A 26,012-nucleotide genomic window follows, 5' to 3' on the forward strand; every position below is an offset into this window, starting at 1 on the left:
GACAACAACGGGCTTGGCACACGACATGCACCCGCCCTAAAAAGAAGAGCATTCTGCCGTTGCTTTGTGCCCCTCCCCCGCGATCAAAATCCCTCTGCATCAACCAACAGTCAAATAGCCACAATCAGTCACAACATTCTGCTTCTTCAACTTCATCTTTACCCCCCCAAACCTCATTTCCAACTCTGTCCAGCAGATCTAACCCTGCAATCATGGCTCGCAAATTCTTTGTCGGCGGTAACTTCAAGATGTGAGTCTAGAAACAACCCCGCGTCATGATACACACCGGGAAAAGCAAAGTGCTGGCCAACTGGTCTTAACGCATCCAATGTTTCCACCAGGAACGGCACCCAAAAGTCCATTGCCGACATCATCAGCAACCTCAACAACGCCAATCTTGACCCCAACACCGAAGTCGTCCTGTCCCCTCCCGCTCTCTACCTCCTCCTCACCCGCAGCCAAGCCGACCCCAAATTCGGCGTCGCGGCGCAGAATGTGTTTGATAAGCCCATGGGAGCGTATACTGGTGAATTGAGCGTAGAGCAGCTGCACGACTGCGGTGTTTCGTGGGCCTTGGTCGGCCACAGTGAGCGGAGAGTGATCTTGAAGGAGGATGATGATGTACAGTGATCTCCAATTACTCTTTGGGAGTAAGGACGATTTAGAGGGTGCACAATGTGCTGATCGATGATGACAGTTCGCTGCACGTAAGACCAAGGCTGCTATTGACGGCGGGTTGGGCGTTATCCTCTGTGTTGGCGAAACTCTCGAGGTTCGATTCTCGTCTAAACGGACACTTGGATGAAGACAAATCTGATAAAGCCGAACCCTGTAGGAGCGCGAATCCGGCAAAACCGTCGACGTCGTGACCAGACAGCTGGGTGCTGTGGCTTCCAGACTCAGTGTTCAAGACTGGGCCAAGGTTGTTATTGCCTACGAGCCCGTGTGGTACGTTTTATCTCCCTTGATCATCCAAAATCATTCTCGCTAATTGGATCATTTCTCTAGGGCTATTGGAACGGGCAAGGTTGCCACCACCGAGCAAGCCCAAGAAGTCCATGCTGCGCTCCGCAAGTTCGTCGCGGACAGCATCTCGCCCAGTGTTGCTGAGAACATCCGTATCATCTACGGAGGCAGCGTTAACGACAAAAACTGCCAAGAGCTCGCGAAGCAACCCGATGTGGATGGGTTTTTGGTGGGCGGTGCCAGTTTGAAGCCAGCCTGTAAGTTCCATCACGATAATACCAATCCGAGGGAGATACTGACGCTTGTACAGTCGTTGATATCATCAATGCTCGTCTATGAACGAGAAACAAAAGTACCAACACATGAATTTTTTGAAATGAAGTTCAGAATTGAAATTTAAAATATTTTGTAACATACCTGATTACGGAGGACTTGGATCATTTTGATAGAAAAATCCACTTGCGTCCCGTTTTCAATTCCTCACATAATATTAGGGATTTATGTTGAATATAGCACGGACACGCCAACTCCAGTCCATCCGTATGCGGCGCCACCAGTCGATAAGGATGTTGGTCCCAGGCCTACCCCTGCGCTGACCAAGAGATCCTTGACTCTACCCTCCCACAGTAACCTAATGTTCAAAGACTGATCCACTCGGAGCTTTATCACGGAATCCGACTCTACCGATTCTCCTGCACCAGCAGTCAAATCCATACGTTTAGCCGGGGTAGGTGGTGCAGGAAGCGGGGGTAGTAGGCCCATCTTCCTCTTCGCCCAGGCGAGATCATCTTTCTCGCCAGACACGTATGGATATGGTTTCCGCTTCTGTCGCCATAACTCGCACCCAGCGACCATTTCGCTCTCCCAGCTATACACGTTGAATCCGAATCGCGAGCTAAATGCCAAATTCGGCGATGCAAGAAGGGAATATGTTGTCGATAAAGACCCCGTTAATGGCGTCAGCGTAAGCGTAAGGGTATATGGAAAGGTAGAGATCGGTGATGGCGCGGGGTAAGCGGAGGAAGAGGGCGAATGCAGAGTTTCCGAAGCTGCTGGTAACGTAGTAAATCGTAGACCTGTTGATAAGCCTACAACAGAGGATAGTGGGGAGTAATACATCTCTCCGCCCGCAGAGAGCAACGAGACAGACTGAGATGCTCGCTGGGGACGCTGCGCATTTGTCCTATCCCTGGGGTCGGGTCCAAAGTTATATAGCCCCTTGAATCCCAGCAATGCATTGTCGGTGCTGAACAAAAACTCTGCACTATATTTCCCGGTATCATGCGACAGCTGAGTCAAGATCGACGCTTGGGGAGTAGACTTAGATAACGGTTTCGCTTGCGTCGAGCATACTGCCACCGAGAGCTGGGTTGTGGGTGAGAGTCGCCGAAGGAACAAGCCATTTAAAGTGGTGGGAGGCGGCAGGTGTAGTATTGCGTGAAGTAATGTCTCTCTTCGCCGTTTCCATGGCGTCGTTTCGTCCTCTTGGCCGTCTGATCCCTCATGTCCAGGTCCGTCCGAGTCCCAACTCTCTGGCGCCAATGGTGGATGGATCTGCCTATATCCGGGAACCAATTTGCGCAGTGGGATCAAAGTACTCCGGCTTTGTGTGGTTTGCAGCGGCAAGGTGCTAAACAGGTATGATATTGAGCCATCGATAAGGCCTACAGTGCCCAAAGTGTATGTTGTCGCGAATTGAGGCGTCGAGAGGGATGAGAGGTGGACGCGGAGGCGTTCAGGAATTGAGAAGTCGAGGAGAGCTGGACGAGATAAGTCAGAACTTAGCCGCGCTTATGGTATTTCCTCGCGGAACGGGAGTGTGTTACCGTTGGCGGTATCCGTGAGTGCAGTGTAGGAGTTGTCTCTGTTCCAGCGAGTGGCATCGGAGAAGGAGAGCTGGATGTAGTCTATAAAATCTATCATTGTGCAACAGGGCTGAGGGGTATCGAGCGTAGCATCTCATTAATCGTCCTTCTTATACATATATTTCTCTCCATCAGCTGCTGACTTCATTCCGTCGTTCACGGGGCTTCTCGTTGCGTTGAGGTCGAAGACGTACAATCTTATCTTATCTGATTAGTGTGCTTATCTAATCAATGGTTCTTCCAAATCGGGACTAGCCTAATCAGACTTATCGAAACTCAAAAAATCCCAAAATTTTGAGTTCATCCGAAGAAACAGCTCGCTTTGGGTTGCTTTTCTGTGCTCTCCTTCAAGGCAATCCTTCCGTCGTCTCCTCTCAGAGCAAGTTCAGCGAAAGAAAAAGAGCGCCGCCCGTCATGCCTGTCTCAAAGCGTGCGAAGGTTGTCCACGAATCCAAAGTCACGAAGAAATCCCACAAAGAGCAAACCCGCCGACTATACGCAAACGTCCAGGAAGCCGTATCAAAATATGACCATCTCTTCATCTTCTCCGTGGATAACATGCGGAACACCTATCTCAAAGATGTGCGCACCGAATTCTCAGAAGATGGCCGGTATGTGGCCTTTCGTCCCCAATCCTCCCCTCTATCGTCCTAACAAACCAACCAGTCTATTTTTCGGCAAAACGAAAGTAATGGCAGTCGCACTCGGCACAACCCCCGAAACCGCTTTTGCTCCGAATCTTGACAAACTTGCTCCCCTGTTAAACGGCTCCATCGGGCTCCTTTTCACCACGCGCGCCCCCGAATCTGTCCTCGGCTATTTTTCCTCATTCCACCCGACAGACTTTGCTCGCGCTGGAAATGTATCTCCTCGCGCATTCACGATCCCGCCTGGCATCGTATACGCTCACGCGGGCGAGATACCCGCGGAGCACGACGAGCCGCTAAGCCACACAATTGAGCCGACGCTGCGGAAATTGGGTGTACCGACCAGATTGGTCCGGGGTAAGGTGACTTTAGAAATGCAGGACGGATATCAAGTATGCAAGGCGGGAGAAACTTTGGATTCAAGACAGACTTCGCTATTGAAGATGTTTGGGGTTGCAGTTGCAGAGTTCAAGGTTGAGATGAGAGCGCACTGGAATAAAGAAACTGGCAAAGTGGAGGTCTTGCGGAAAGATGAAAATATGGAAGTCGACAGTTAAAAGGAGATGGAAGGATACCCATGCTGAAAACGGCTCGCGGCATGTCCATTGGAGTTTTGGTTCAAGGAGTTCAAGGAGTTCAATTTATCAGTTATGGGGTATATCGGGTCGTAGCGGTTACTGTTGTTGCTCCTACTTGTTGAACAAATGTCTAACTTGCAAAAGTCTACACAAAGAAAATGAAGTGGCCGCGGCGATCCTTTTGCATGAGATTACAAGGGACCAAACCGAAGAATGTTTGGACGTTGCCAAACAGCCTTACCTTGATCTTACCTGAAACTCTGTCATGGAAGAAAGATACCTAATCGCCCATACTTTCCAGCTTAAAATAATATACATACTTACCCCATAAAATCAGAAACGAGAAAGCAAACGAGTCATCAGAACTAACAGAAGCACAACAAGGCGCAGACTTGAAAGGACATCCACCCCTAGTGGTCATAGGTGTCGGGACAATCCAAGTAGCAAAAGAGCTGTCCGAAAGGCCAAACGAGTAGTATGAATTTTGTGGGCGATGGCTGGAGGCCGAAGGCGAGTGGTAGGGGGCCTGTTAGTGAACCCTCCTCCATTAATTTGACGCATGGCAAAACAATCAGCCGTAAATATATCGTTCGCCTTACCCTGAGATGTGCCCGAGAGGGAAAGGAGAAGTCGAATGAAAGTAACCAACAAACCCGTAGGGAAACGAGGTCCATGTCTAGTACCTCCGTTTGCTGCGCGGATCATCATACTCATCGCCATCGTGGTATCTCTTTCTGGAGTGGTCGTCATCGCGGCGGCCATACCTGTCTCTGTCACGGCCTCTATCGCGGTCACGGTCTCTGTCGCGATCACGCCTATCACGATCACGGTCTCGATCTCGATCGCGGTCTCTGTGGCTGTCTCTGTCTCTGTCATAACCATCCCTAGGCCTTACCGGTTCGCGGTTGCTTCCTGTAACACCTCCAGATCGATCGTATCTGGAACCACCCCTGTACAACCTATCATCGTATCCACCACGCCTATCGTCAGCCGAACCAAATCCACCTGCCCGACCTCCTCCAGGGCCAGAGGGAGCATTTGGTGGGGGTTGTCCAGCGCTTATTCCGTTAGGAGGGCCGCCAAACCCACTTCTTCCGCCTTGATATCCGATACCTCCACGTCCACCAAATCCACGGTCACCTCGGAAACCACCACGGAAACCACTTCTTCCACCATATCCGCCTCGGAAGCCACCACCTTGGAACCCACCCGGGCCAGAAGGAGGTCCAAATCCGCCAGGGCCCATCGGCCGTGAAGGCATCGCCTTTGTATATCCTCTTCCTCCAAGACCGCCCCCAAATCGTCTAGGCTTCCAGCCTTTTACGGTTCGACCTCGTTCAACATCCACCAAAACGCGTCGATCCTTGATGCGAATACCATCTGTTTCTTTATATGCCGCTATAATATCGAATGGGTTTCATGGCGTTAGTCATGACTTCTACATTACCTGTCTTGACGACCTGATTGGAAAAAGAGGGGGGGATTTTGAGAGGGGGGGAAGTTATGGAAAAACTTGAAATCGCTCAGGGATTCTGTACCCTTCATATCCTGTTCACGCTCATACACAATAAAGGCATAGCCTCGATGCTTCTTTTTCGGATTCGTGTTCGACGGGTCGGTAACTATTCGAATCTGGACAAAAGATTTAGGTCAGTGATTTTTCGCCATATACTAAATCGGTTCTGGCCCACCCTTTCAATCGGACCGAATCTCCCAAATTCTCTCTCCAGATCCGATTCTTTCACGTCGTAGCTGAGACGCGACACAAACAGGGTTCTGAAAGGGTCGCCCCTGACTTGCGGATCAGAGTTAGGATCATCTATAATGACGTTTAGCAGACAGAATGCATGATAGCGAAGTCCTGCGACGAGCAATAGTTGGCACAGCAAATGGCCGTCGTACATTTTTCCAAGCCCTCGGTGATATATCTCTCCAACTGTTCTTTCTTCTCTAGCTTCTGTCTGGCTTTGCGTTGCAACCAACTTTCAGTAGCATTGTAGGGCACCTCTTCGGCATAGTTCTGGAGTTCACCCAAAAACTGCGCGACTCCGCCAATATCACTTGGCCTAGTGTCCTCAGGCGCCCGGTCGATGGGTTTCAAGTACTTGAGCGGCGGCCGGGGCGCAAACAAAGCCAGCAGATTCGCTGGGAGCTTATCTGTCATTGTAGCAGCTCACGAGCATAGAAGGGATGGAAATGCACGTTAAAAAGAGAGCGGGAAAAAGACACGTCCCAGCGCAGTCGAGGCGATAGTGCTGACGATGGCGATGCGACGTGTTGTCCATGAAGAAAGACGGTTGAAGTTGGAAGACGAGGGAGAAAAGCCCAATTAGGTTAAGCGCCGGAGTCACGCTCTCCCAGGCCAACCGGCCAATCAGCGGTCCTGAGCTTCACGCTACAGAAATTCCCAAGCAGAAGCACAAATTCACCGAGACCACAGCCAGACCACAGCAGGACGGATAAGACGGTCTTAACGATGCCGATCCAGGGAGTGAAGGCGATAGCTTCCGGCCGGGTATGTCCCATGTCTAATCCAATTGCCGTGCTTTTGAGTCGGACGGACAACTAACCCGCGGGCGCAGAACGGTGTAAGCGCATTCATCCTACAATGCAAGCGTCTTGATTTTCACTACTGCGACTGGGCCGGGAGCTCAAAAGGCATGAAGTACGGATTCCACTCCCCTTAAGTCTACGTCAACACCCAAGCATCGCGTCGCTAACTAATCGCTCCCCCAGTGCCTTCCTCCGCCATACCCTCCCCAAATTCGCGGCAGAAAACCCCCAGATTGAAATCCGGATATCACCGCGCCCGAGCAAGCACCCTCTCATCAAGGGCCACTATATCAATGGCCGCGAAAAGGCCGTCTGCGTCCGAAACCTCGAGAAAGAGCAGATCCTCCAGAAGGCGACTCTTCTGAAAGAAGCAAGCGGGGAGAAGCTGAGAAAAGTACGAAATCCTGTGGCTAGCACAAACGAGAGTGTTAGAGGTATCTGGGGATCCTTATCATGGGGATATCAAGAAAATATGACGAGTGTGACTGTTCAATATCCGGAATATATATTAGGCGCAGGAGTTTAGGTTTTCACTGAAGGCTGGCATTCACTTGGGAAGCTATGTATCATAAAGAAATGTGGGTTTAGAGCACTTGATCTTTGAATGTCATCATGTAGCAAATCTCTGAAGACGAGTGAAAGCAGTATCACTGCGAACGCCACAACTATTTGATTAGCTGAAGGAAGCAATCACGGTGTTGGAGCCATAATAAAGAAACAAATCGCCGATGTGCGCCTTGTGATCCGCCCTTCTTTCCCCATGATACCGCTTCCAAAAAATGCGCTGTAAAAGTCGAAATTCTAGGTATTAGAACGGCGTAAAACAAAATCTCAAAAAATTTAAAGGTAGACTTGTAGCATCGTTTTAGGTTGGCTGACTGACTTTCCACAGTCAGGAACAACACACTTCGCAAATGGCTTTCTGTTTGCAGGCATGGCGGACTTCTTTCCACGGGACACAGCGCGATGTTTTGTGCATAGCCCGCAGTAAACCTGCAAAGTTGTACGATTAGCACGGTATCGGAAAGGAATAGAAGGGAAACGAACATGTCCACATGGCTTTGCCACCCAAACTTGCTTCTGTATAGGATCATCCCCAGCTCCAAGTTCATGTTCGCAATTTGGGCACACCACAACATCTTCTTCACCGGCAGTTCTCGTGTATCCTTCTGTAGGGGCTGGAGGGGTTTGATAAGGTGGCGAGGGCCGGCGACCATCCGGACTTAACGATCCAACCCCAACTAGCGTTACATCCATCTGAGGATTATCCAGATCAATGGTCAGATCTATTCCTGGCCTAGGCGGTTCACCAATCCAGAAAGGGCTCATTGTCTGACGGAAAGTAACAATATCCCTAGCCATTTCGGGCCCGAAAATCCCGGTTCGGTTCAACGCTGAGGCCTGCAGCGGGTAGTTGTCTCTTAGATATTGCAAAAGGTTTCGTCTTAAAGGACTACGTCGGGGGTGGAATGTTATATTGTGCTGTACATTCAGTCCTGGGGTCTGATCTCGCGAGACCGAACCTAGCCACTGTACTTCCGGACTAGATTGTTGCTCATTGCTCATAGGCGGCGCTGGCTCCTGCTCTAAATCGACCACATCTGCCATGATATTCCTTCCAAACCGTGGTGGCCGACTTGCTCCAGCGGGTCTGCTTTCAAGATTCTGAGCCTGGGGTCTCTGCGGCGGTCGAGCAGGGGAGCTGCTCTGATCCTCCTGGGTCAAGTCGATGACATTCGGCTGCTGCTGCTGGGGTTGCAAGAAGGAAGGAAGGGAAGGAGGCACTCCAGTAGACATGATAGGCCTTCTGTAGTCGTACCCGTCGCCTGGATATCTCATTCGTGGGAGTTGAGGGGTCTGCGGGCCAGGATTGTTCACCGATCGACTGTTGGTGGCGGAATTTGATGGCTCTCCTTGGGTTGTCCAGGGAGATTGGCTTCTGCTCTCGGAATTGGAGCTTGAGATTTCATCGTGGCGGCGCTGGGAACGTGGAAAGAGCATGTCTTTATCAGTCCTGTGGCATGAAACCTTGGGCGGACAGGAAGCACCCCGCGACGAGCCACTGGCTCCCGGAAGGAAGAACTCACCTTTCTTGACGGTGTGGAGGTCAGAAATTGTATAGAGGGAGTCCTGTTCATTGCAACTAGCTTCGACGCCAGAGATCCGGCAGAAATAGCGAGAGACGTTGGAGGAAGAGGAGGGAGACGGTGGAGGTTGACAGAGGATGGTTGGCGAAGATGAGTTGGTTGCAGCCGAGTCTTATCTCCATGCCCAAAAGTTAAGGTTGCAAGAGCCAGATTATTCACTCTGGTCACCACCGGTCGCCAGGGCCCTGGGCTGATTTTAATAAGCTGGCGAGCCAAACGGGCTTGAGTCTGGCCTTCAGGGATTTCCACGGCTTGTGTGTGTCATGAGATCAAAGGGCGGATTCCAACCAAGCAACCTCTTCCTTGTATTAGATTCAAACCGCCCGAACAAATAAAGTCCGCTTTTAACAGATTCACCAGACTACCTAGAGTACAAGCAAGAAACCAGAGCTGCCCTCATGATCATCCTGATCCCACTAATGTGATAACGCCCTCCGCATTCAGAGCCACAATCTGCTGAGCCAATCTGCCCCATGCAACAGCAACTGCAGGAACCGCGCTTCGCAGAGGCTCGCTCCACGACTTTGCCGATTTCGAATATTGCTGGACGGTTAGTCCGTTGGGTCCACCGGTCAATAGGAACTGTCCTGTGTAGTCCCAGCTGAGAGAATCCACCCTGTTGCCGATTTCCAAAACCTTGACCACCTCAGACTTGCGAAGATCCCAGATAGAAACGCTCGAGGAGCCTTCAGTCACAGATGCTAGCCAGATTCCGTTTTCTGAAAAGAATACTGTCTTTAGTGCTCCGGAGCAGGTGAAGCTGGCCGCATTGGTTCCAGTCTTGACGTCAAATATCTTTATTTGCCCATCACCAGCGCCAGCCGCGAGTAGGTGGCCATCTGGATGGAATTGAACGCATGATAGAGCTGCGATAATAGTTAGTAAATGCTAGTCTCATATCCGGAGGGTTTCTTACCGGAATCACTAAAGATCTGAGCCACAACAGTTGCAGTTGTGAGGTCGTAGAGCACGTAGCTCTTATCAACGCCCACAGAAGCTACAATATCCCCAGTTGGATGTTTCGCCAAAGCCATGACTTCTCCTGCGTGCGAATTGAAGCTCGCAATCTCGTCTCCATTCTCGAAGACCTTCACCAACCCGGTTGATGTTGAGATGACAGCTTTTTCTTTCACCCAGATGGCATCCGTTATCGCACCACCACCCCCTTTCAAAGATGCAATGATTGATCTGTCGGTCAATGAGTATATACCAGCAACTCCATCGACGCCGCCCACCAAGGCCAGCTCCCCAGATTCGTTTAATGACAAGGATTTCCCGCCGGGATAAAGGGGATCCGATGCAGTAACAGGTTTAAACTGCTGCACTGTTTCAGTCGTCGCCCAGTCTTCGGGTATAGGACGCTTGCGGCGTGTTTTCGATAATCTATAAAAGGTAATTAGTAGGAGCCCCAACAAGAGGGTTGTGCTGAGATCTTACTTTTCTTGTGTCTCGTCTATCCGCGTCACCACAGCCTCGGGAAGCCCGGTGCTGTCCACTTGCATTGCGTCGCCGCTAGCGGACGCTCGTCCAGCACCCACTGAGACTTTCGATAAAGCATCACGAGCTTCATCCCTCTCCTTGCGCAACCTTGCAATCACCCTCACTGCGGCATCGTGCTGGTAAAGTGCGGTACTAAGTTCTTGTCGCGTCTGGGCAAGAGTCTGTCTTAGAGTAAATGTTTCCAAAGCTAAAGCATCCCATTCTTCCTGGAAGACGCCCAGGAGAGAAGGAATCGAGGTCAGTGTCGGCGGTCGAGGGCGAACAACACGGGCGGATTTGAGCTCGATGAGGTCGTCGATGGTGATTTCTTCTCCCGTAACGGGCTCTTTACCGTGCTCCGCAATGTAAGCTTCGATCAGCCGCTTTTCGAAAACATTTCCTATCATGGGTCAGCCAATTCCCAGCTCCTCGTCGCAAGGTCTTTCACGAACCGCTTGTGCGCGAGACAACCGGAACCTGGGGGGCTTCCCCAGAAACTAAAAGCAAAACGTCAGCACACAAAGGAGGATTCGTCTTCTAAGCAATTAGTTCAAAGGAAGACTCACTTGCGCAAAGCATGGTAGGCAGCTGCACTGGCTAGTGATGTAGACTGGGATTGCTTCTCTTGATCAAGTTCGACTCGCTTTGAAGGCTGTTGCGCGTTGAGGCCGGAACCAGAGTCTTTCCGCTCCGCAACCGCCGACTTTCGCGTCTCTTCTCGTCGACTTTGCTCGTTGAAGCACAAGAAACCAAAGCAAAGGAGTGTGTCGGGGAAGAAGTATACTAGCTATGTGATAGGAGTCCTTTTCTATCTAGATTGCAAGTTCTCTTCTCCCCATTAGCAGCCAGTTCCTCCCACTTGGCGCCTTGGTCACTCTCACCCAGCGCATCTTCACCATGAGTTTCAAAGCAAAGAACCTTACATATGGTTTGTCGCCGACTCTTCCCTATCGTTGACCTGCAGTGACTAACATTAAAAATTAGAAAAGAACGAACCTGCCTTTTTGCGCAGATTACGAGGCCAATATGGCGACGGAACTGGACAACGCCATGGGCCATCTAACGTGCGCCCAATCAAGGCAAAAGATCCTGATGCAGACGATGAGCCTACCTATGTTGATGAAGAGAGCAATGAAGTAATCTCCAAGGAAGAATATCAGGCTATGCTACAGGACGCAGCTGGGAATACTGCCGAGACACATTCGGATGGGTTAGGAAGCGGAGACCAGAATCATGCTAGCAAGAGCGACAAAACTGCTTCAAAATTACTGAAATCAGCTGGCGGCCAAAAGGTTGCGGAGATTGGTGGCTCGAAAAAGAAGAAATTTGCCATGGTTGTAGCCGAAGACGATCAAATCGCCGAGAAAGGCACCCAGCCTAGAGAGAGCGGCCCGCCGAACAAGAAGCAAAAGAAAAAGAAGATTAAGCTATCATTTGACGAGGACGTTGAAACTTGATATCTAAATCATTCTCAACTTGACCCCAAATATCGGTATGGCTAAATCCGCTATCCTAAAGTTGCCTCCCCTCCTAGGACTCGATAGTCCTATCCAAACCTTTCTATGGAGTCCTGGTCTCATATACCGTTGCACGTTACAGACCTCACACCGGGTTTCCGGGAAGTAGAGTCCTTGTATACCCTTGTGGGCCGATGAGAAGCCGCAGGAGTGAATATGATAAATATGATAAAGCGGCGGTCAAGTGGGGATTACTGTCCACAACAATTTCCTGGCCGGGACATTGGTTTTGGCCCAAAACACAGATCGGCTTCTCCGCCATCTTTCTCTTATACTGATGGTATAAGATGTGATGAACACCTTTCCAGCCAAGTATGACGAGCTATTGCAGCGCCAGTTAGCCAATAAATGTATATAGTGAATTTACTGAGCTGGTATTCTTATAAAGTTGAAAAATAACTGGTGATGATATATCGTCCAGAGGCGAGTCATTAGCTTGTGACTCCAGAATGGATATCTGATGAATGAATCTGAGAAGTGCTTGCTTAGCGCATGTTTATAAAGATGACTCACAATTGTTAACAATGACATCTGTGATTCAATAGCAAATAAATCGAGTTGATAGGTAATCTGGACGGGTGCATCGTTGAAATGGTCTCTGAAATCGATGCCACTTTCTTTGCTTTAAATTTCATTTTCCGGCCATTTTCTCCGCCGCGAACTCAACCTTTTAACCCATTCTTAACATAGCGAGCAAGCATCTCGCATCTTGTCTATAGAGGCCTACATCACATCAATAATAATAGAACCACTTGCTGTCCAAATGCCTGTTGTTGAATTAAAAGAGCTTGTTCGGCTCCAGCGTCAAGCTGAAGATATTCGAAATGCACGATGGGCCCCTCCTATCTCACTGCCAACCCCTACCAACCACACGATATGAGAAGCTAACAGTTCCTGGCAGATTTGTATCCTCGCACATGTTGTAGGTGAACCGTCCATGTTTCCCTGGAGCGCCATTATGTTAAGCTCTCTTCTCCTGTCTGATGTAGGATCACGGAAAGACATCTTTGACGGACAGCTTAATCGCCACCAATGGCATTATCTCGCCAAAGCTGGCGGGGAAGATCCGCTACCTGGACTCCCGCCCTGATGAACAGCTGAGAGGCATTACGATGGAATCTTCTGCCATCTCTCTTTATTTTTCTATGCTCCGAAGATCCGCGGCCGAAACGGAGCCTGAGAAGAAAGAGTATCTGATCAACCTGATCGACTCTCCGGGCCACATCGACTTCAGTAGCGAAGTATCCACTGCCTCTAGGTTATGTGACGGTGCTCTGGTGCTCGTTGATGTCGTCGAAGGGGTATGCAGTCAGACCGTCACGGTCTTGCGCCACACATGGGTTGAACACCTCAAGCCCATTCTAGTCTTCAACAAGGTTGATCGACTGGTAACAGAACTGAAAATGAGCGCCAGCGAAGCCTACTCACATCTGAGTAGACTGCTCGAACAGGTTAATGCAGTTATTGGCAGTTTCTACCAGGGAGAGCGTATGGAAGAAGACCTCCTGTGGCGGGAGAGAGTAGAGGAGCGGGTCAAAGCCGCTGCAGCGAAAGAAAAAGACAAGTCAAAAAAGCGCACAGAAGCTGATACTCAAGCGGATGAAATTGAAGACTTTGAAGAAGGAGACGACGAAGATCTGTACTTTGCCCCCGAGAAGAACAATGTTATATTTTGCAGCGCTACGGACGGCTGGGCCTTCACTATACGGCAATTTTCAGGGCTTTACGAAAAGAAACTTGGGATTAAACGAGCTACTCTAGAAAAGGTGCTCTGGGGGGATTATTACCTTGACCCTAAGACAAAACGAGTGCTCGGGCAGAAGCATCTCAAGGGAAGAAACCTGAAACCCATGTTTGTCCAGTTGGTTTTAGAAAGTATCTGGGCAGTCTACAATGCGACTACAGGCGGAGCAAGTAAGACAGGGTGAGATCAAGCCTGGCGATTTTGTGGTATTGCGGATACTGATATTTTTCTAGCGATTCTGCATTGTTGGAGAAGATCACAAAATCTCTTTCTATCACCATACCAGCCTACGTTCTTAGATCGAGAGATCCTCGAAATATCCTTTCAGCAATTTTTTCGGCATGGCTGCCGCTGTCAACTGCTGTTTTGGTCTCCGTTATTGAGTATCTTCCCAGTCCGCCAGCAGCTCAAGCCATCAGACTTCCCGATATGTTGGATGACTCTCCTGGCGCGTCATTTGTTAGTCCCCCCGTCCGCACCGCGATGGAGACTTTCCGATCTGGAAAGGATGATCCGGTAGTGGCGTACGTCAGTAAAATGGTATCTGTCCCAGAAAGCGAGCTACCGTCCAAATCGGGACGGGGTGGTGGCGGGACTTTAACAGCAGAAGAGGCACGCGAACTCGCACGGCGGAAAAGAGAGCAGTTAGCGAAACTTCAAGCGGAATCGAACGAGCAAGCTGATGACAATTTTGCCCGACTAACCAGTGCACTGGGATCCACAGGGCTCAACGACACCGGAACTGATGCAGCGGAGGAAAAGGTCGAGCCAGAGCATCTCATTGGATTTGCTCGCTTGTATTCTGGGATTTTGTCGGTTGGTGACTCAGTTTACGTGCTCCCGCCAAAGTTTTCTCCAGAACACCCTCACGCGGCTCCAAAACCAGAAAAGGTTACCGTAACGGCACTCTATTTGCTTATGGGGCGGTCTCTCGAAAGTCTGGATAGTGTACCAGCCGGTGTTGTATTTGGAATCGGTGGTCTAGAAGGCCATATAGTCAAAACAGGAACGCTGTGCAGCCAGCTGGAAGGCTCCGTGAATTTGGCTGGTGTTTCTTTAAGCAGTCCTCCAATTGTCCGCGTTGCTTTGGAGCCTGTCAACCCTGCTGATCTGAATAAAATGATCCATGGCTTGAAAATGTTGGAGCGAAGCGATCCTTGTGCTCAATATGAAGTGCTGCCTAGCGGTGAGCATGTTATATTGACCGCCGGAGAATTGCACCTTGAGCGTTGCTTAAAGGATTTGCGAGAACGCTATGCCAAATGTGAAATCCAGGCTGGCGAATCCATTGTCCCATATCGGGAAACTATTATCAATGCAGCAGAAATGGCTCTGCCTAAGAACCCTGAACTACCTCGTGGCACGGTCCTGGCAACCTCAGCCTCGAAACAGCTAACAATCCGATTGAGAGTGCGACCATTACCAACAGCCGTGACTGACTTCTTAGGCAAGCACGCCGGGCAGCATTAAACGGTTGTATGCGAATAGAAGAAGCGGAAATGCGCAGGCTTCAGAAGAAGAAAGCAATGAAAGTGCAGCCCAAGAAGATGTTCAGGAAGGGGGTCAAGAGTTTGGTGACGGGAGCATGTCTAGTCGAAACATTCTTTCGGAAGAAGAGTTCAAAAAGGAACTCGGCACCGCATTTGCTGAGACAAAAGAGAAAGATGTGTGGAAAGACGCGATCGGTCAAATCGTAGAATTTGGCCCTCGAAGAGTCGGACAAAATCTTCTGCTCGATGCAACATCTATAGGAGCGTTCGAAAAACTGTCAGTCTGCCATTGCCCAGCTATAAGGCCATTGACTAACTAGAGATAATAGCTTCCCAGAACTTGCACAGCGTGTTGACAACTCGCAAAACGGAGACCGTAGCAATAAGAAGCGAAATGCGGGCCTGTTTTCCGATAAAGTCTCATACGCTTTTCAGCTCGCAACCAACCAAGGGCCTCTTTGTCATGAACCCGTTCAGGGAATTGCTGTTTTTATAGATGACATTTCTCTCACAGAAGCCGGAGATGAAGACGTCGGACGTCTGACTGGTGAAGTAATCCGATTAATACGCGACGCGGTGTGGCAGGGATTTTTAGACTGGAGCCCTCGCATCCTTTTGGCAATGTATAGTTGCGAAATCCAAGCCTCGAGTAAGTGATTATTCCAATACATTTGAAACGGCAACGAAAGACGAATCTGACTTGATTACCAAAACAGCGGAAGTCCTTGGGCGTGTCTACGGCGTCATTACCCGCCGTCGCGGCCGTATTCTCTCTGAAAGCATGAAAGAAGGGACACCCTTCTTCACCATCCTCTCCCTGCTCCCAGTGGCTGAGTCCTTCGGATTTTCTGACGAAATCCGCAAGCGAACATCAGGCGCTGCCTCGCCGCAGCTCATCTTTGCAGGTTTCGAGATGTTGGATGAAGATCCGTTCTGGGTGCCTGCAACAGAGGAAGAGTTGGAAGATCTGGGAGAGTTTGCAGACAAGGAAAATGTTGCTAAGAGATATATGGATGCGGTTAGGAGTAGGAAAGGATTGGTGGTGAAAGGAAAGAAATTGATCAAGGACGCAGAAAAACAGAAAACGCTGAAAAGATGATTGCCGGTTCAACTGTCTAGTTGTCTATCCCTTTTGTCTAATACATGATTCCGTTTCATCTTTATGGAGCGGCGGCTGTTGAAGGTTCTTCGAAAAGTTCTGAACGTGATATTTCAAAATATGATAGATAGGGACAAACGAAGCTATGCTTCATCTTCCTCAGCCCTGCTCTATCATCTCACGTTTTCTCTCGTAGTTATATTGGAGTCCGTTTTTGTCAGACTCGAATCCAGCTTTTATGATGGAAGTATCAAGCCCTCATACGGACGGCGTTCCCAACCTCATCAATATCATCCCCCATTTTCTCGTGCTGATGCGGCTTCACGGCCCTTTAGGAGTGATCATGATCCTCCGAGGGAGAAATCCAGCAGAGGGCCAGCGAATGCAATCACCTCACGCTTTGTATCCCGGCGCAATCTGGAATTTTTTAGACCATATCCTCCAGGGTCTTTCTCCGATATTCCCATACCCTCAAAACATCATCGCTACAAAGCCCTGAGCACTCTCAAAACGGCTTCGCAACCTTCCTCATCTCCCCTTTCCCCGTCGCCGGATCCCTCATCTCCTTCCAACTGACCGGAAACATCATATTCCCGCCACCCTCATCCGCGCTGCTCCTCGCCATGACCACACCCAGCTCGTTCCCCGCCGTACTCGCATAGTACGCCACCTGGTCACCCACACTCACAATCACCGCCCGCACAATATCCCCAACGCGAAACGATTCCTCCACCACCACGCGATCCTTCTCCACCGCCCTCACGTCCTCCTTTCGAATCAGCGCCTGCGGACGCAGTTCATCAGCATTCAGCGAGTCCGAGGCCGTTGATATACTAGCACTGGCGAGAATCGACGGAAGATCCGCGTCGGAGGCACCCTCCGCATCGAGGGTGGGCGTGGCCCGCTGGTCAGGCAGAACAAGCAGAATCGAGATGGTCGCCTGGCGCTTTTGAACACGGGTCACGCGGCCGAGGACGATGCTGCCAACGGTGGGGAGGGTGTTGAATTTTAACGGGATCCTTTTGTTCGTGGAGCCGATTAGAGCGAGGCCGGAGGGTTGGGCGGGAGTGCTGGTTGTGGGAGCGGTGGATGGCGCAGAGGAGCGCGCGACAGTTATTATTTTGGCCTTTTTGCCTTTTTGGTCTGTATCTGATTCTTGGACGATGACGGGGCCGGGGATGGAGGCGCGGATCGAGTGCTCGTGAATATAAGTGCCGGGCCCGGAGGTGTACGCGGAAGTATCTGCTAGCCGTTGGCCGGGGACGGCGATTGAAGGGAGCTGGGGAGCTCCCATGATCAGTCAAGCTGCAGGCAGTGAGGGAGTAGTGAGTGTGGGCTCTTAATTAGGGCCTTCAAGCTGGATGTGGTTGTGTTGATGGCCGTTTTGCAGAAAGTTCAAGCTCTGGAGGATAAAATCACAAGTTAGACCTCAAAACTCAATTTCCGCAGCTTTACTCCGTGCATAGAATAGTCAACTACATGTAAGAATAGGTTTGGATGATTGTCAAAGATACACACTTTCTTTCTTCATACTTGTTACATACATCAAGCATATGGAAATTTTATTCTCGGTTCAGAACGCTTGACTACCTCCAATATGTATTATGCAACCCCTATATATAAACCGGACATAACATCAATGTACTCATCAACAGGACAAGGAAACGCATCAGACAACCGATTGACTTTGAAAGTACAGTCGAAAACCGAGGCACGGAGCCACGCCGTCCGGCAATTCTCAGACATTAGAAGCCAAATACCATACATACTAATCATAAGCAGAAAAAGGGGGCGTTGCACCTAAAACTCCTTGCAAGGGATATAGAGGAAATATGAAGAAAACCAACATCAACAACTGGTATCCCTATGGTTCGGCTTGTATTATGCAGGCTGTAAAGGAAGGAAAACGAAAATGAAAATGAAAAGAAATAATCGAAGCCGAAGGTGAAGAAGATAAAGCAACATATGTGAAAACCCTGCTGAAAAGATTATGCCTCAATAAGGTTCTGTTTTGAAAATTGGTCAAGGAGTTCGAGTGATCGCTGGGCTAGAGTAATAAGCTCGCCCTCGCCGTCCTCCTCGCCCTCCTCAGCTTCAATCGACTTTTCGGAAATTTCTTTGACAAGGCGAGTAATCTTATCCGACTTTTGGATGAGGTTGATTAAACGGTTATCCCCAGACTCGAGTAGCTGTAGTAGTGTCCAGACGGCAATATGTTGGAAGGTGGGATCACCGCTATCTAGGAAATTATCCAGATATCCGTGAATACCGCCACTAGGCTCTGTCCAGTCGCGTACGAATATGGAATAATCTCCAACTGAAAAAGATATGTTAGAACTGCATAGCATGTAGGCTTCATGATTAGAACCTACTTTTGGATGAAAGATTTCCCAAAGCAGCAGCGCTGTTTCCTTGCACTTCAATGCTCTCCGAAGCCGTGAGCGGTATTAAAACATCAAACACACCAAGTTGCAACAAATGCGGCTTCAGGTCATCACTTAAAGCCAAAACGGCGATTGCAGCCGTCATCTCTGATTGCACGCTCAAAGGGACCTGCATGACAAGTTCTTTGCATTTCTGAACTGCTCCAGCTTGCAGCACAAGCTCCTTATTTCTATCAGAACTAGCCGCGAGATTCCGAAGGGTTGATATAGCGTGGCATTGGATTTCTTCACTATCAGATATCGAACCTAGAAGCTCCACGAGCGGCTTGAGGAAACCAGCCTCTATAATTGGCGATTCGTTATGGGGATGAATGGAAATATTTCGGATGCAGGCGACGGCGGAGAGAATTAACGGAAGGTAGGATGACTGCAATAGCCGTAACAACGGCGGAAGCCCTCTGGCACGCACTATCTCCAACTGATACTTTTCATCGGAGGCTAGATTCCGGAGTGCAAGGGCGGCTTGGCCTTGTACTTTTGGCGTCGATGAATCCATCAGCTGAACGAGAGACTGGACCAGACGCGGTTCAGTTTGTGCCAGCCTTTTGCGGTTTGCGGAATCCACTGCAATATTGCTCAGCGCAGTGGTGCAGTAGTATTGGACATCAACATCTGGAGAGGAAAGTAGCTGGACCATGACGGGGATGGCGCCAGCAATCACAAGTTGTTGTCGGTTCTCGTCTATAGGCACCACGTCAGAGAAAGAGAGAATTTCAAGATGAAATGAGTAATCATTACCTGAGTGTGTCATATTTAGCAGAGCACCAGTGGCGTTGCGTTGCACTCGCATATCTTTGGATTTGGCCAGTTTCGTCAACGGCCCCAGGGCTCCTGATTTCGCTATCTTTGACTTGTTCTCTTCGTGGGTGGCTAGATTAGTGATGCATCCAACTGCATTGCATTGGACTTCGACGTTTGGCGACATCATCTGTCGTATCAGGGGCCTTAAGCCGCCTAACTCTACTATAGAGACCTTATTTTCGGCTGAAAATCCGTTAGCATGGCCTCACTTTCTTCCCTCGCAAGCCAAAACATACTATTCACAGCTAGATTTCCCAGGGCCGCACTAGCGGCTCTCTGCACTTCAATATCGGGGCTCTGGAGGAGGAAGAGTATGGGTCCGAGTGTGTTCCGGTCGACTTCGCGAACATCTACAACAAGGCTAGCATTAGCTTATCTATGTAGACCCAAACAAGTCAAGATTATATCCGACTAGAGAACCGACCTCGTTCTGTGATTTCCGCAAACGTCAGACTTGCGCTCCGCTGTAGGTCAATGTTGTCTGAATACACCAGCGTACTAAGCGCCTGTAGCGGTTCCCCGAAAAAGAAGTCGGTTTCATTTCGCTGTGATCATATGTCAGCGACCCCAACATCATCCAAGCACCATGGACAGTGTATATAGCTCCATAGATCGAAAGAGGCCTTTGTACGTACGTTCTCTAGATACTGCAACAGATCCGCAACAGCCTCGCGCTCGTTATCGGCCAGAACCGGTTCGTACAATCCATCTCTCGATCGACCTTTGATGGGCGCCAGCAGATCAGAAATATGGCACCATCTGTCGATCGAGGCAAATATACCTGTTAGGCAGGAGACGCATGCATTCCCCATGTCTCTTGAATGCTTCTGTGCGAGCCGGAAGGGGGGACGGGACAACCCCCAAGGAGCGCTCGATGGTTTCGTCTGTGGACGCCTTCCACTCGTTGGATCGCTCCGGATCGATACGAGAGAGCTAGCGTCGCGGATGGCTGGAGGAGAACGGGGGGCAGTCGGGTTGGATAAGAGGTCGTTCTGGGGGGAGGATGTCCTGACGAGTCGACGGGGGGCGCGGCAAGTCGGAACGGGGTCCCTCGAGAATCAGCGAGGGCAAGATGTGATATCAAGACGGGATCTGATGACTCCTGCAAGGTTGCTAGGGGGGGCAGGGAGGAAAACCGATTGGCCCTGCGGCACATCAAACAAGAAAAACCGAGTCAGTTTCGCGATGTAGCGGGGACGTCGTGTGATTAGGCTGAAGAAACCAGGTCGACCTACCCTGTCCGCGATGGCTGCGAGTTGCGTCGTTCGAAGAGAGGGGGGATAGCAACGGGGTCGTGAAGTTGGGAGTGGACTAGCTTGAGCTTGGGAGATCGACACCGCAGAAGGCGGGAGGCTGGTTTAAGCGCGTGGATGCAGCTAAACGGGACTCGCTGCGACAGCCCCAATTGCTCTGTTGAATGCAGAGGAATGCAGAGTGCAGAGCAGGGTTAGTTAACGAGTTGGTTAGCTATGGATCCCTGTGATAACGTTCCGTCTCCGGCCTGCAGCGGTGGTGACGCTCAAAACATCCTCTGGACCCTTGACGGCAAGCTCCGTATAGCATCCAATCAACACGCCGAACAAGCTGCAAGCAGCCTCTTCGCGTCGATTGGATGCGTGAGATGGAGGACTGATTGGATGAAGCATTTCAATCCTTGATGCCTGGGGATGGCGGCTTGCTCCAGCGATATCAGCATCCGAAGATGAAGTTTCTTGACAGCGTCTATATGTGCAAAATGATCCTATGTACTCGACACGGTAACATGCTTTTTGGAGTCCATGCGTTTCCTATGTACAGTGTTTGAAAATATAAAAAGCTATGCAAATCCCAATCGCAAAATGCCCTTGGGAAGCCCATTAGTTAGCCATTAGCCATCGCATCATAAACTCATCCAAACACTCCAGAATATGCTGCCCAATCCGACTAGCAAACTCCTAACAACCATGAAATGAGGGAACGAAAAAAGAATCATCATGACGCGAATGCTCCGCATTGAACACATTTCAACCGTTGCTCTCCAATTTTTGATCTCGTCGCTCGAAAGTTCGTCCCCCGACATCGTGGACAGCTCAATTCTTCTTCGTCTTCCTCCTCATCTTCATCTATCGCGTCTTCAATGGCCCGACCGTCAGAGCTCTGCTCGCTCGTCAGGCTCTCCAGCTGCTGCCGCGCTTCAGCCTCGTCGTCTTCGACGGACGATCGGCGTCTATTTGTCGCCTGCGAAGCAAATTGGGCTTTATTCCAGAACGTAAAGCTCTGATCGCCTTCCATAAACTCTGGATTCGCCGGAGCAAATCTGGCAGAACCATCATATTCTTCGGGCGCATCAATTTCACGGTTTTCAGGATCAATCTCCGTCGGGACGGCGCCGGAAAATGGATGGCTGAAGCCCAGCTTGCTGGAGCCAATAGGTCTCGAGATTACTGAATCGTGCGCAGGCCTTTTGATCGTCTGAGAAGTATCTGCTCTCGGGGCGCTGCTGATTTTCCGGAGGGATCGGTTAGGCGATATGCTCCGCGTACTACTCGCCCGAGTCCGCAGGTTGTCAACGCTGCCATTGTCCCGAGCACCAAGAACTGAATTCCGCCAGGATAGAATCTGCTCGGAAGGTGTTTTGTGTAGTGACTCCTTGCCTAACGATCTTATGCTCCTCCTTGTGGACACGGAATTATTCCGTCCCAGTAATCGTTTTGAAAATGAAGTCGCATCCCACGATTCGTGATGGCGTCGATGATAGCCGCAATCCTGTCGAAATACTTTAATTATACCATTATAGTCTGCCGTCACAATTATATTCCCTTCTGGATGGGATGATCGAGCAACGTACGCTGGAGATTCTTCTGCTTTAGGGGGATTTGAAGAAGTTGGCGGGCGAGTAGTTGAGGAAACCTCGTTCCCTCCATTTTCGGTTATAGACCTCGAGGCAATAGATCCGGTCTGGCTGACCAAGGTGATTGGGGGTGGATTGCACAGCTCATACAAGAGATCTCCCGTCGAACCGAGGATCTGCTTCGACGCTATCGGGGCCATCAGAGCAGTGGTTACCATTGCAGAGTGAGCTTCGAAGCTTTCCATTGGCCGCTTCTCCGGAAACCGTTCATTGCACACGACAGGCCAGATATAAACACGCCGATCCTCACTCCCACAAATTATATACCGCCCGTCGCTGCTAAACGACGCCCGGATCTGACTAGTCGAGTTTTCATTTCCTCGGAACTTTGCCTCCAATGTTCGATCCCTGAAATTGTATAGACGTATACGGGAGTCATTGCTGGTGATGAGAATCTTCACGATCCCCGACTCCTTTCCAGGCGGCTGAATGATCGTGTCGATTCCAGTTATCTTGCTCCCTTTGGCATTGCGCCCTCTTGCCGAGCGAACGTGGATCTGCGATATCATCCTCAGGCCATCTGTTTCGTAAATAACGCATTGCCCGTTCAAACAACCAGCAATTGCGTATTTCCCGTCGGGTGTAAATGAGACAGCAGTGATCAGATCTGGCGCTGGCGCCACATAAGCAACGCTCTTATCGGGGATGCTCCACAAGCGTAGCTTGGTGTCCAGGGAGCCGGCGAGGAAGAATCGGTCATCCTTTGGGTGAAACTCGATCGATGTCACCACATCACTATGGTTGAAGCAACAGAGGCATTCATTTCTGGTCACATGCCACAACCGTACAGTTTTGTCAAGGGATGTACTGAGCAAGAAATTATTCTACGCCATACGTTAGTCCATGAATTCTCAGCAAGGAACTATCCCTACATACCTTGCTCCAACTGAGGTCCACTATACTTCCCGTATGGCCTTCATATTCTCTCACTGGTTGTGTCTTGAACACGGGCGCACTGAGGCGCATCAACGGCTCGTCGTTACGAGCCTCTTCTTCAATCTCGTGCGCTTGTCGGTCCTCAGGTGTCGCTATCACGGCCCACACCCGAACTTTACGGTCTTGTCCCGCAACAGCTAGATATCGACCATCTTTAGAGAACACCGTCGCCCATATTGCCTTGCATTCCTGTGCGGCTGCATCTGATTCGAAAACATTGATTGTCGCATGCTTTTCCGCAGCACGGCTTGCTTGCTCGGCGGTCCCTCGCAATTCTTGGGCGACGAAGACTCTGTTGAAATCCTTGGTCTTTTTATACTGAGCGCGAACCTTGATATATTTTGGAGGCGGTGGGAAACGGGGAATGAAGCCTATTGGCTGCGCAAAAATTTCCGCATCCATCCCAGCAGCACGATGCTCTCCCAATTCCGACACATCGTCATTAAATTCGGAGACGTCGTCTCTTCTCTTATTACCAATTATCCGGCTGAGAAATGAAACACCCTTTCTATTCCCGCCAATAAAGCGTTAGTACACATTTTTCTTTTTAGGCAGCACAATAACACAAACGCAATCTCAGGTACATTTGTTGGGGATGGAGGAACCCCGGACTTTAGACCCGACGCTCGAATCCAGGGTAACGCTGGCGGGCGGAGTGATGTCAAAGAATAAGCTGAAATCGAACCACCGGCACAACTTGAGCGAAGTTGCAAAGTCGAGAGCGAATACTCACTTTTTTTCTTTGGATGATTTTTGTGTCAAACTATTACTCTCGGTTCTGTTCACCGGCGAGTCTTCATGTGTGAGAGAACGTCCACCTTCAGAAGGACCCGCGTCTACATCCACGGACGCCTGGGTGCGCAGCTTTGATATGGACTTTTCCGTGTTTGTGCGCTGCAGGATTTGCTGTTAATGAGAGAGAAGGCGTTAATTGGATAAATGGGAAGAGACCGCAAAAGCACCGATTTGTAGCAGAAGAGTAAAATCAAACTGGGGTTTCAGAACCGATTTGGTTCTAGATTCCAAAACAGCATGTCAATCGCCACCGCCGTTGCACAGCACGTACCTGCGACAGAGGGTCAATTGGAGCAGCTGTATGTGTGGGGATGGTGGTGGAAGACGACGAGTGTTGCTGCCTCTGCTGTAATAAGGCAGCGGAGCCCTTTGGCATTGATTTGGACGTTGAATTTCTGGTAAGGGCGGGGGTGGAGGGGTTCGAAAGTTCATGCGATAGCCCGTCAGACGACGCTTTGCTTGCCGCTTGTTGTTGGCTGCCATGTGCCAAACTGCCATTTGCTGGATCTATAAGAGAGACCTTCGTTAGCAGCCAGATTTTCTCTCAAAGAAATATTTGCCGCAGCCTTGATCTAAACAGATCACATTCAAACAGCGGATAAAGAAGGCGAGAAACAAACTTACAGTCGCCCCCATTGACTCGACGTTTCTCATCGACATGAGACTTGAGCCCGCTGACTCCGTTCGCAGTATTATTGGAGTACGATGCGGGTCGATTTCCCGGTCCGGACGACGGCGCTGCGACACCATTGGCAGTCCTGGCGTAGGTTTCTGCAGCCATCATGCACGATTACTGGCATCAAGACAAGAAAGGCCAAAGGAAAACCAAGTTGCTTTTCACCCCCGTTCACAATGGCATCGTGAAGGGACACGATCACTAAATACCGCACGTGGGTGACAAGAAGTGCTGAACGTGACCTTTTCACGGCGACGAATCCAAGAACCGCCGTTGATTAGAATGGCATGCTGCACGCACTGCAAGATAGAACAGATTGACCGTGGTCATCGGGGGGTCGAAGGTCCATTATTCTCATGACCCGTCGCCACGGGGACGCACTCGAAACTTTCCCGAGTCGCTTCAACAGCCAGATTTCCCTGGCGACTCTTGCGCGCGGCTCGACCACAACGCAGCTTAGCTAAGCACGCCGGGATGACGTCGGTGCTTCCATCAGTCTATATTGAGGAGATATCAAAAAGATCTATCTACACGGAGATGTTCTTTCGCTAAGGACCACGGCTTCATATCAATCATCAGTCGCACAAGTCATTCTCGGTTTTCGGCTGGAGTTTGCGCACTCTGTCTGCCGCGATATCGCACATGGCCTACACAAGCCGGTTGTTCGTACTCTTTCAGTGTCTTGCGCTTGAATAAGAGGCGCAGAATCAGCATGGATATAAACGAGGACTCACCTGTATTATCTCCAATACCTCAAGCTCAATGTCGTGTCGATCAATCCGCTGCCGCATCTCCTCCATAATCGCATCTCTACCGCGCCCATTTACAAATGTTCTGTTGTATAAAACACAGTTGGCATTAGACTAGATTCGTACATAATGCGGCAGTTAATCCCATACACATATCTCAAACCTGGAAACGCTTGCTCATATTCGCGATTCAGTGCTACCAACTGTTGGGCGCTCCCTTCCTGGGCCTTTTCGTTGAGGTTGCTCTGTTCTGCTCTGCTCAACTCGCTTAGATGCTGCGCTGGTGATTCTTGTAAGGCCCTGCTCTCCCCGGAATTCGGTGGCGAGGTCTTTTCCCCTAGTCGCGGATGGGAGCCGAGAATATCTAGAAGGATGGTCCTGTCATCCGGATTGTCGGAGGAAGCAAGGGCAGTAAGTCGCGCCCTCACAAAGTCAATCAGAGCTTGATATGACGTGCATTCCTTCTGGAGAAAAAGTGATTCTGCAAGGGAATGTAAGGGTTTCGAACGTTCGAAGAGGGTGTCGAGGATTTCGTTGCAATGCAATGGCGGGAGGGTCGGCAGGGTGTCGATATCGGGTAATCTAGCATCTCCCATGGTTAAAAGACTCTAGAAATGAGCCTTGTGAGCAAGTTGC

General features: G+C 50.1%; 12 protein-coding genes across 12 annotated transcripts; 5 read left to right on the forward strand and 7 right to left on the reverse strand.

The window, feature by feature from the left end:
- Positions 1 to 212: 212 nt before the first annotated feature.
- On the forward strand, positions 213 to 1,305 carry UREG_04952 (triosephosphate isomerase; the record flags this gene model as incomplete). Its single annotated transcript, XM_002584217.1, has 6 exons — positions 213 to 250; positions 342 to 621; positions 698 to 772; positions 836 to 948; positions 1,009 to 1,223; positions 1,277 to 1,305. 6 exons carry the CDS (start codon positions 213 to 215, stop codon positions 1,303 to 1,305), a joined length of 750 nt encoding a protein of 249 aa, XP_002584263.1.
- Positions 1,306 to 1,464: 159 nt separating this feature from the next.
- Positions 1,465 to 2,889, reverse strand: UREG_04953 (uncharacterized protein; the record flags this gene model as incomplete). The annotated part of the gene is made up of 2 exons (XM_002584218.1): positions 1,465 to 2,726; positions 2,793 to 2,889. The coding sequence occupies 2 exons, from the start codon at positions 2,887 to 2,889 to the stop codon at positions 1,465 to 1,467; spliced, it is 1,359 nt and encodes a 452-aa protein (XP_002584264.1).
- A 356-nt stretch (positions 2,890 to 3,245) lies between these two features.
- UREG_04954 (uncharacterized protein) lies at positions 3,246 to 4,035 on the forward strand (the record flags this gene model as incomplete). The annotated part of the gene is made up of 2 exons (XM_002584219.1): positions 3,246 to 3,442; positions 3,498 to 4,035. 2 exons carry the CDS (start codon positions 3,246 to 3,248, stop codon positions 4,033 to 4,035), a joined length of 735 nt encoding a protein of 244 aa, XP_002584265.1.
- A 697-nt stretch (positions 4,036 to 4,732) lies between these two features.
- On the reverse strand, positions 4,733 to 6,220 carry UREG_04955 (uncharacterized protein; the record flags this gene model as incomplete). Its single annotated transcript, XM_002584220.1, has 4 exons — positions 4,733 to 5,442; positions 5,595 to 5,688; positions 5,748 to 5,875; positions 5,959 to 6,220. 4 exons carry the CDS (start codon positions 6,218 to 6,220, stop codon positions 4,733 to 4,735), a joined length of 1,194 nt encoding a protein of 397 aa, XP_002584266.1.
- Positions 6,221 to 6,532: 312 nt separating this feature from the next.
- UREG_04956 (uncharacterized protein) lies at positions 6,533 to 7,135 on the forward strand (the record flags this gene model as incomplete). The annotated part of the gene is made up of 3 exons (XM_002584221.1): positions 6,533 to 6,571; positions 6,639 to 6,721; positions 6,793 to 7,135. 3 exons carry the CDS (start codon positions 6,533 to 6,535, stop codon positions 7,133 to 7,135), a joined length of 465 nt encoding a protein of 154 aa, XP_002584267.1.
- A 2,023-nt stretch (positions 7,136 to 9,158) lies between these two features.
- UREG_04957 (uncharacterized protein) lies at positions 9,159 to 10,642 on the reverse strand (the record flags this gene model as incomplete). The annotated part of the gene is made up of 3 exons (XM_002584222.1): positions 9,159 to 9,622; positions 9,673 to 10,139; positions 10,194 to 10,642. The coding sequence occupies 3 exons, from the start codon at positions 10,640 to 10,642 to the stop codon at positions 9,159 to 9,161; spliced, it is 1,380 nt and encodes a 459-aa protein (XP_002584268.1).
- Positions 10,643 to 11,132: 490 nt separating this feature from the next.
- On the forward strand, positions 11,133 to 11,692 carry UREG_04958 (uncharacterized protein; the record flags this gene model as incomplete). The annotated part of the gene is made up of 2 exons (XM_002584223.1): positions 11,133 to 11,163; positions 11,220 to 11,692. 2 exons carry the CDS (start codon positions 11,133 to 11,135, stop codon positions 11,690 to 11,692), a joined length of 504 nt encoding a protein of 167 aa, XP_002584269.1.
- Positions 11,693 to 12,576: 884 nt separating this feature from the next.
- UREG_04959 (uncharacterized protein) lies at positions 12,577 to 16,085 on the forward strand (the record flags this gene model as incomplete). Its single annotated transcript, XM_002584224.1, has 6 exons — positions 12,577 to 12,642; positions 12,742 to 13,676; positions 13,730 to 14,906; positions 14,944 to 15,263; positions 15,316 to 15,635; positions 15,703 to 16,085. 6 exons carry the CDS (start codon positions 12,577 to 12,579, stop codon positions 16,083 to 16,085), a joined length of 3,201 nt encoding a protein of 1,066 aa, XP_002584270.1.
- A 505-nt stretch (positions 16,086 to 16,590) lies between these two features.
- On the reverse strand, positions 16,591 to 17,379 carry UREG_04960 (uncharacterized protein; the record flags this gene model as incomplete). Its single annotated transcript, XM_002584225.1, has 1 exon — positions 16,591 to 17,379. The coding sequence occupies one exon, from the start codon at positions 17,377 to 17,379 to the stop codon at positions 16,591 to 16,593; it is 789 nt and encodes a 262-aa protein (XP_002584271.1).
- A 694-nt stretch (positions 17,380 to 18,073) lies between these two features.
- On the reverse strand, positions 18,074 to 20,142 carry UREG_04961 (vacuolar protein 8; the record flags this gene model as incomplete). The annotated part of the gene is made up of 6 exons (XM_002584226.1): positions 18,074 to 18,402; positions 18,458 to 19,210; positions 19,268 to 19,399; positions 19,567 to 19,680; positions 19,755 to 19,875; positions 19,966 to 20,142. The coding sequence occupies 6 exons, from the start codon at positions 20,140 to 20,142 to the stop codon at positions 18,074 to 18,076; spliced, it is 1,626 nt and encodes a 541-aa protein (XP_002584272.1).
- Positions 20,143 to 21,301: 1,159 nt separating this feature from the next.
- Positions 21,302 to 24,732, reverse strand: UREG_04962 (uncharacterized protein; the record flags this gene model as incomplete). The annotated part of the gene is made up of 5 exons (XM_002584227.1): positions 21,302 to 23,044; positions 23,097 to 23,664; positions 23,890 to 24,062; positions 24,223 to 24,458; positions 24,576 to 24,732. 5 exons carry the CDS (start codon positions 24,730 to 24,732, stop codon positions 21,302 to 21,304), a joined length of 2,877 nt encoding a protein of 958 aa, XP_002584273.1.
- A 483-nt stretch (positions 24,733 to 25,215) lies between these two features.
- UREG_04963 (uncharacterized protein) lies at positions 25,216 to 25,972 on the reverse strand (the record flags this gene model as incomplete). Its single annotated transcript, XM_002584228.1, has 3 exons — positions 25,216 to 25,314; positions 25,362 to 25,461; positions 25,503 to 25,972. The coding sequence occupies 3 exons, from the start codon at positions 25,970 to 25,972 to the stop codon at positions 25,216 to 25,218; spliced, it is 669 nt and encodes a 222-aa protein (XP_002584274.1).
- Positions 25,973 to 26,012: the final 40 nt, after the last annotated feature.

This window comes from Uncinocarpus reesii, genomic scaffold (genome assembly GCF_000003515.1).
Source record: "Uncinocarpus reesii 1704 scaffold_3 genomic scaffold, whole genome shotgun sequence".
Lineage (NCBI taxonomy): Eukaryota > Fungi > Ascomycota > Eurotiomycetes > Onygenales > Onygenaceae > Uncinocarpus > Uncinocarpus reesii.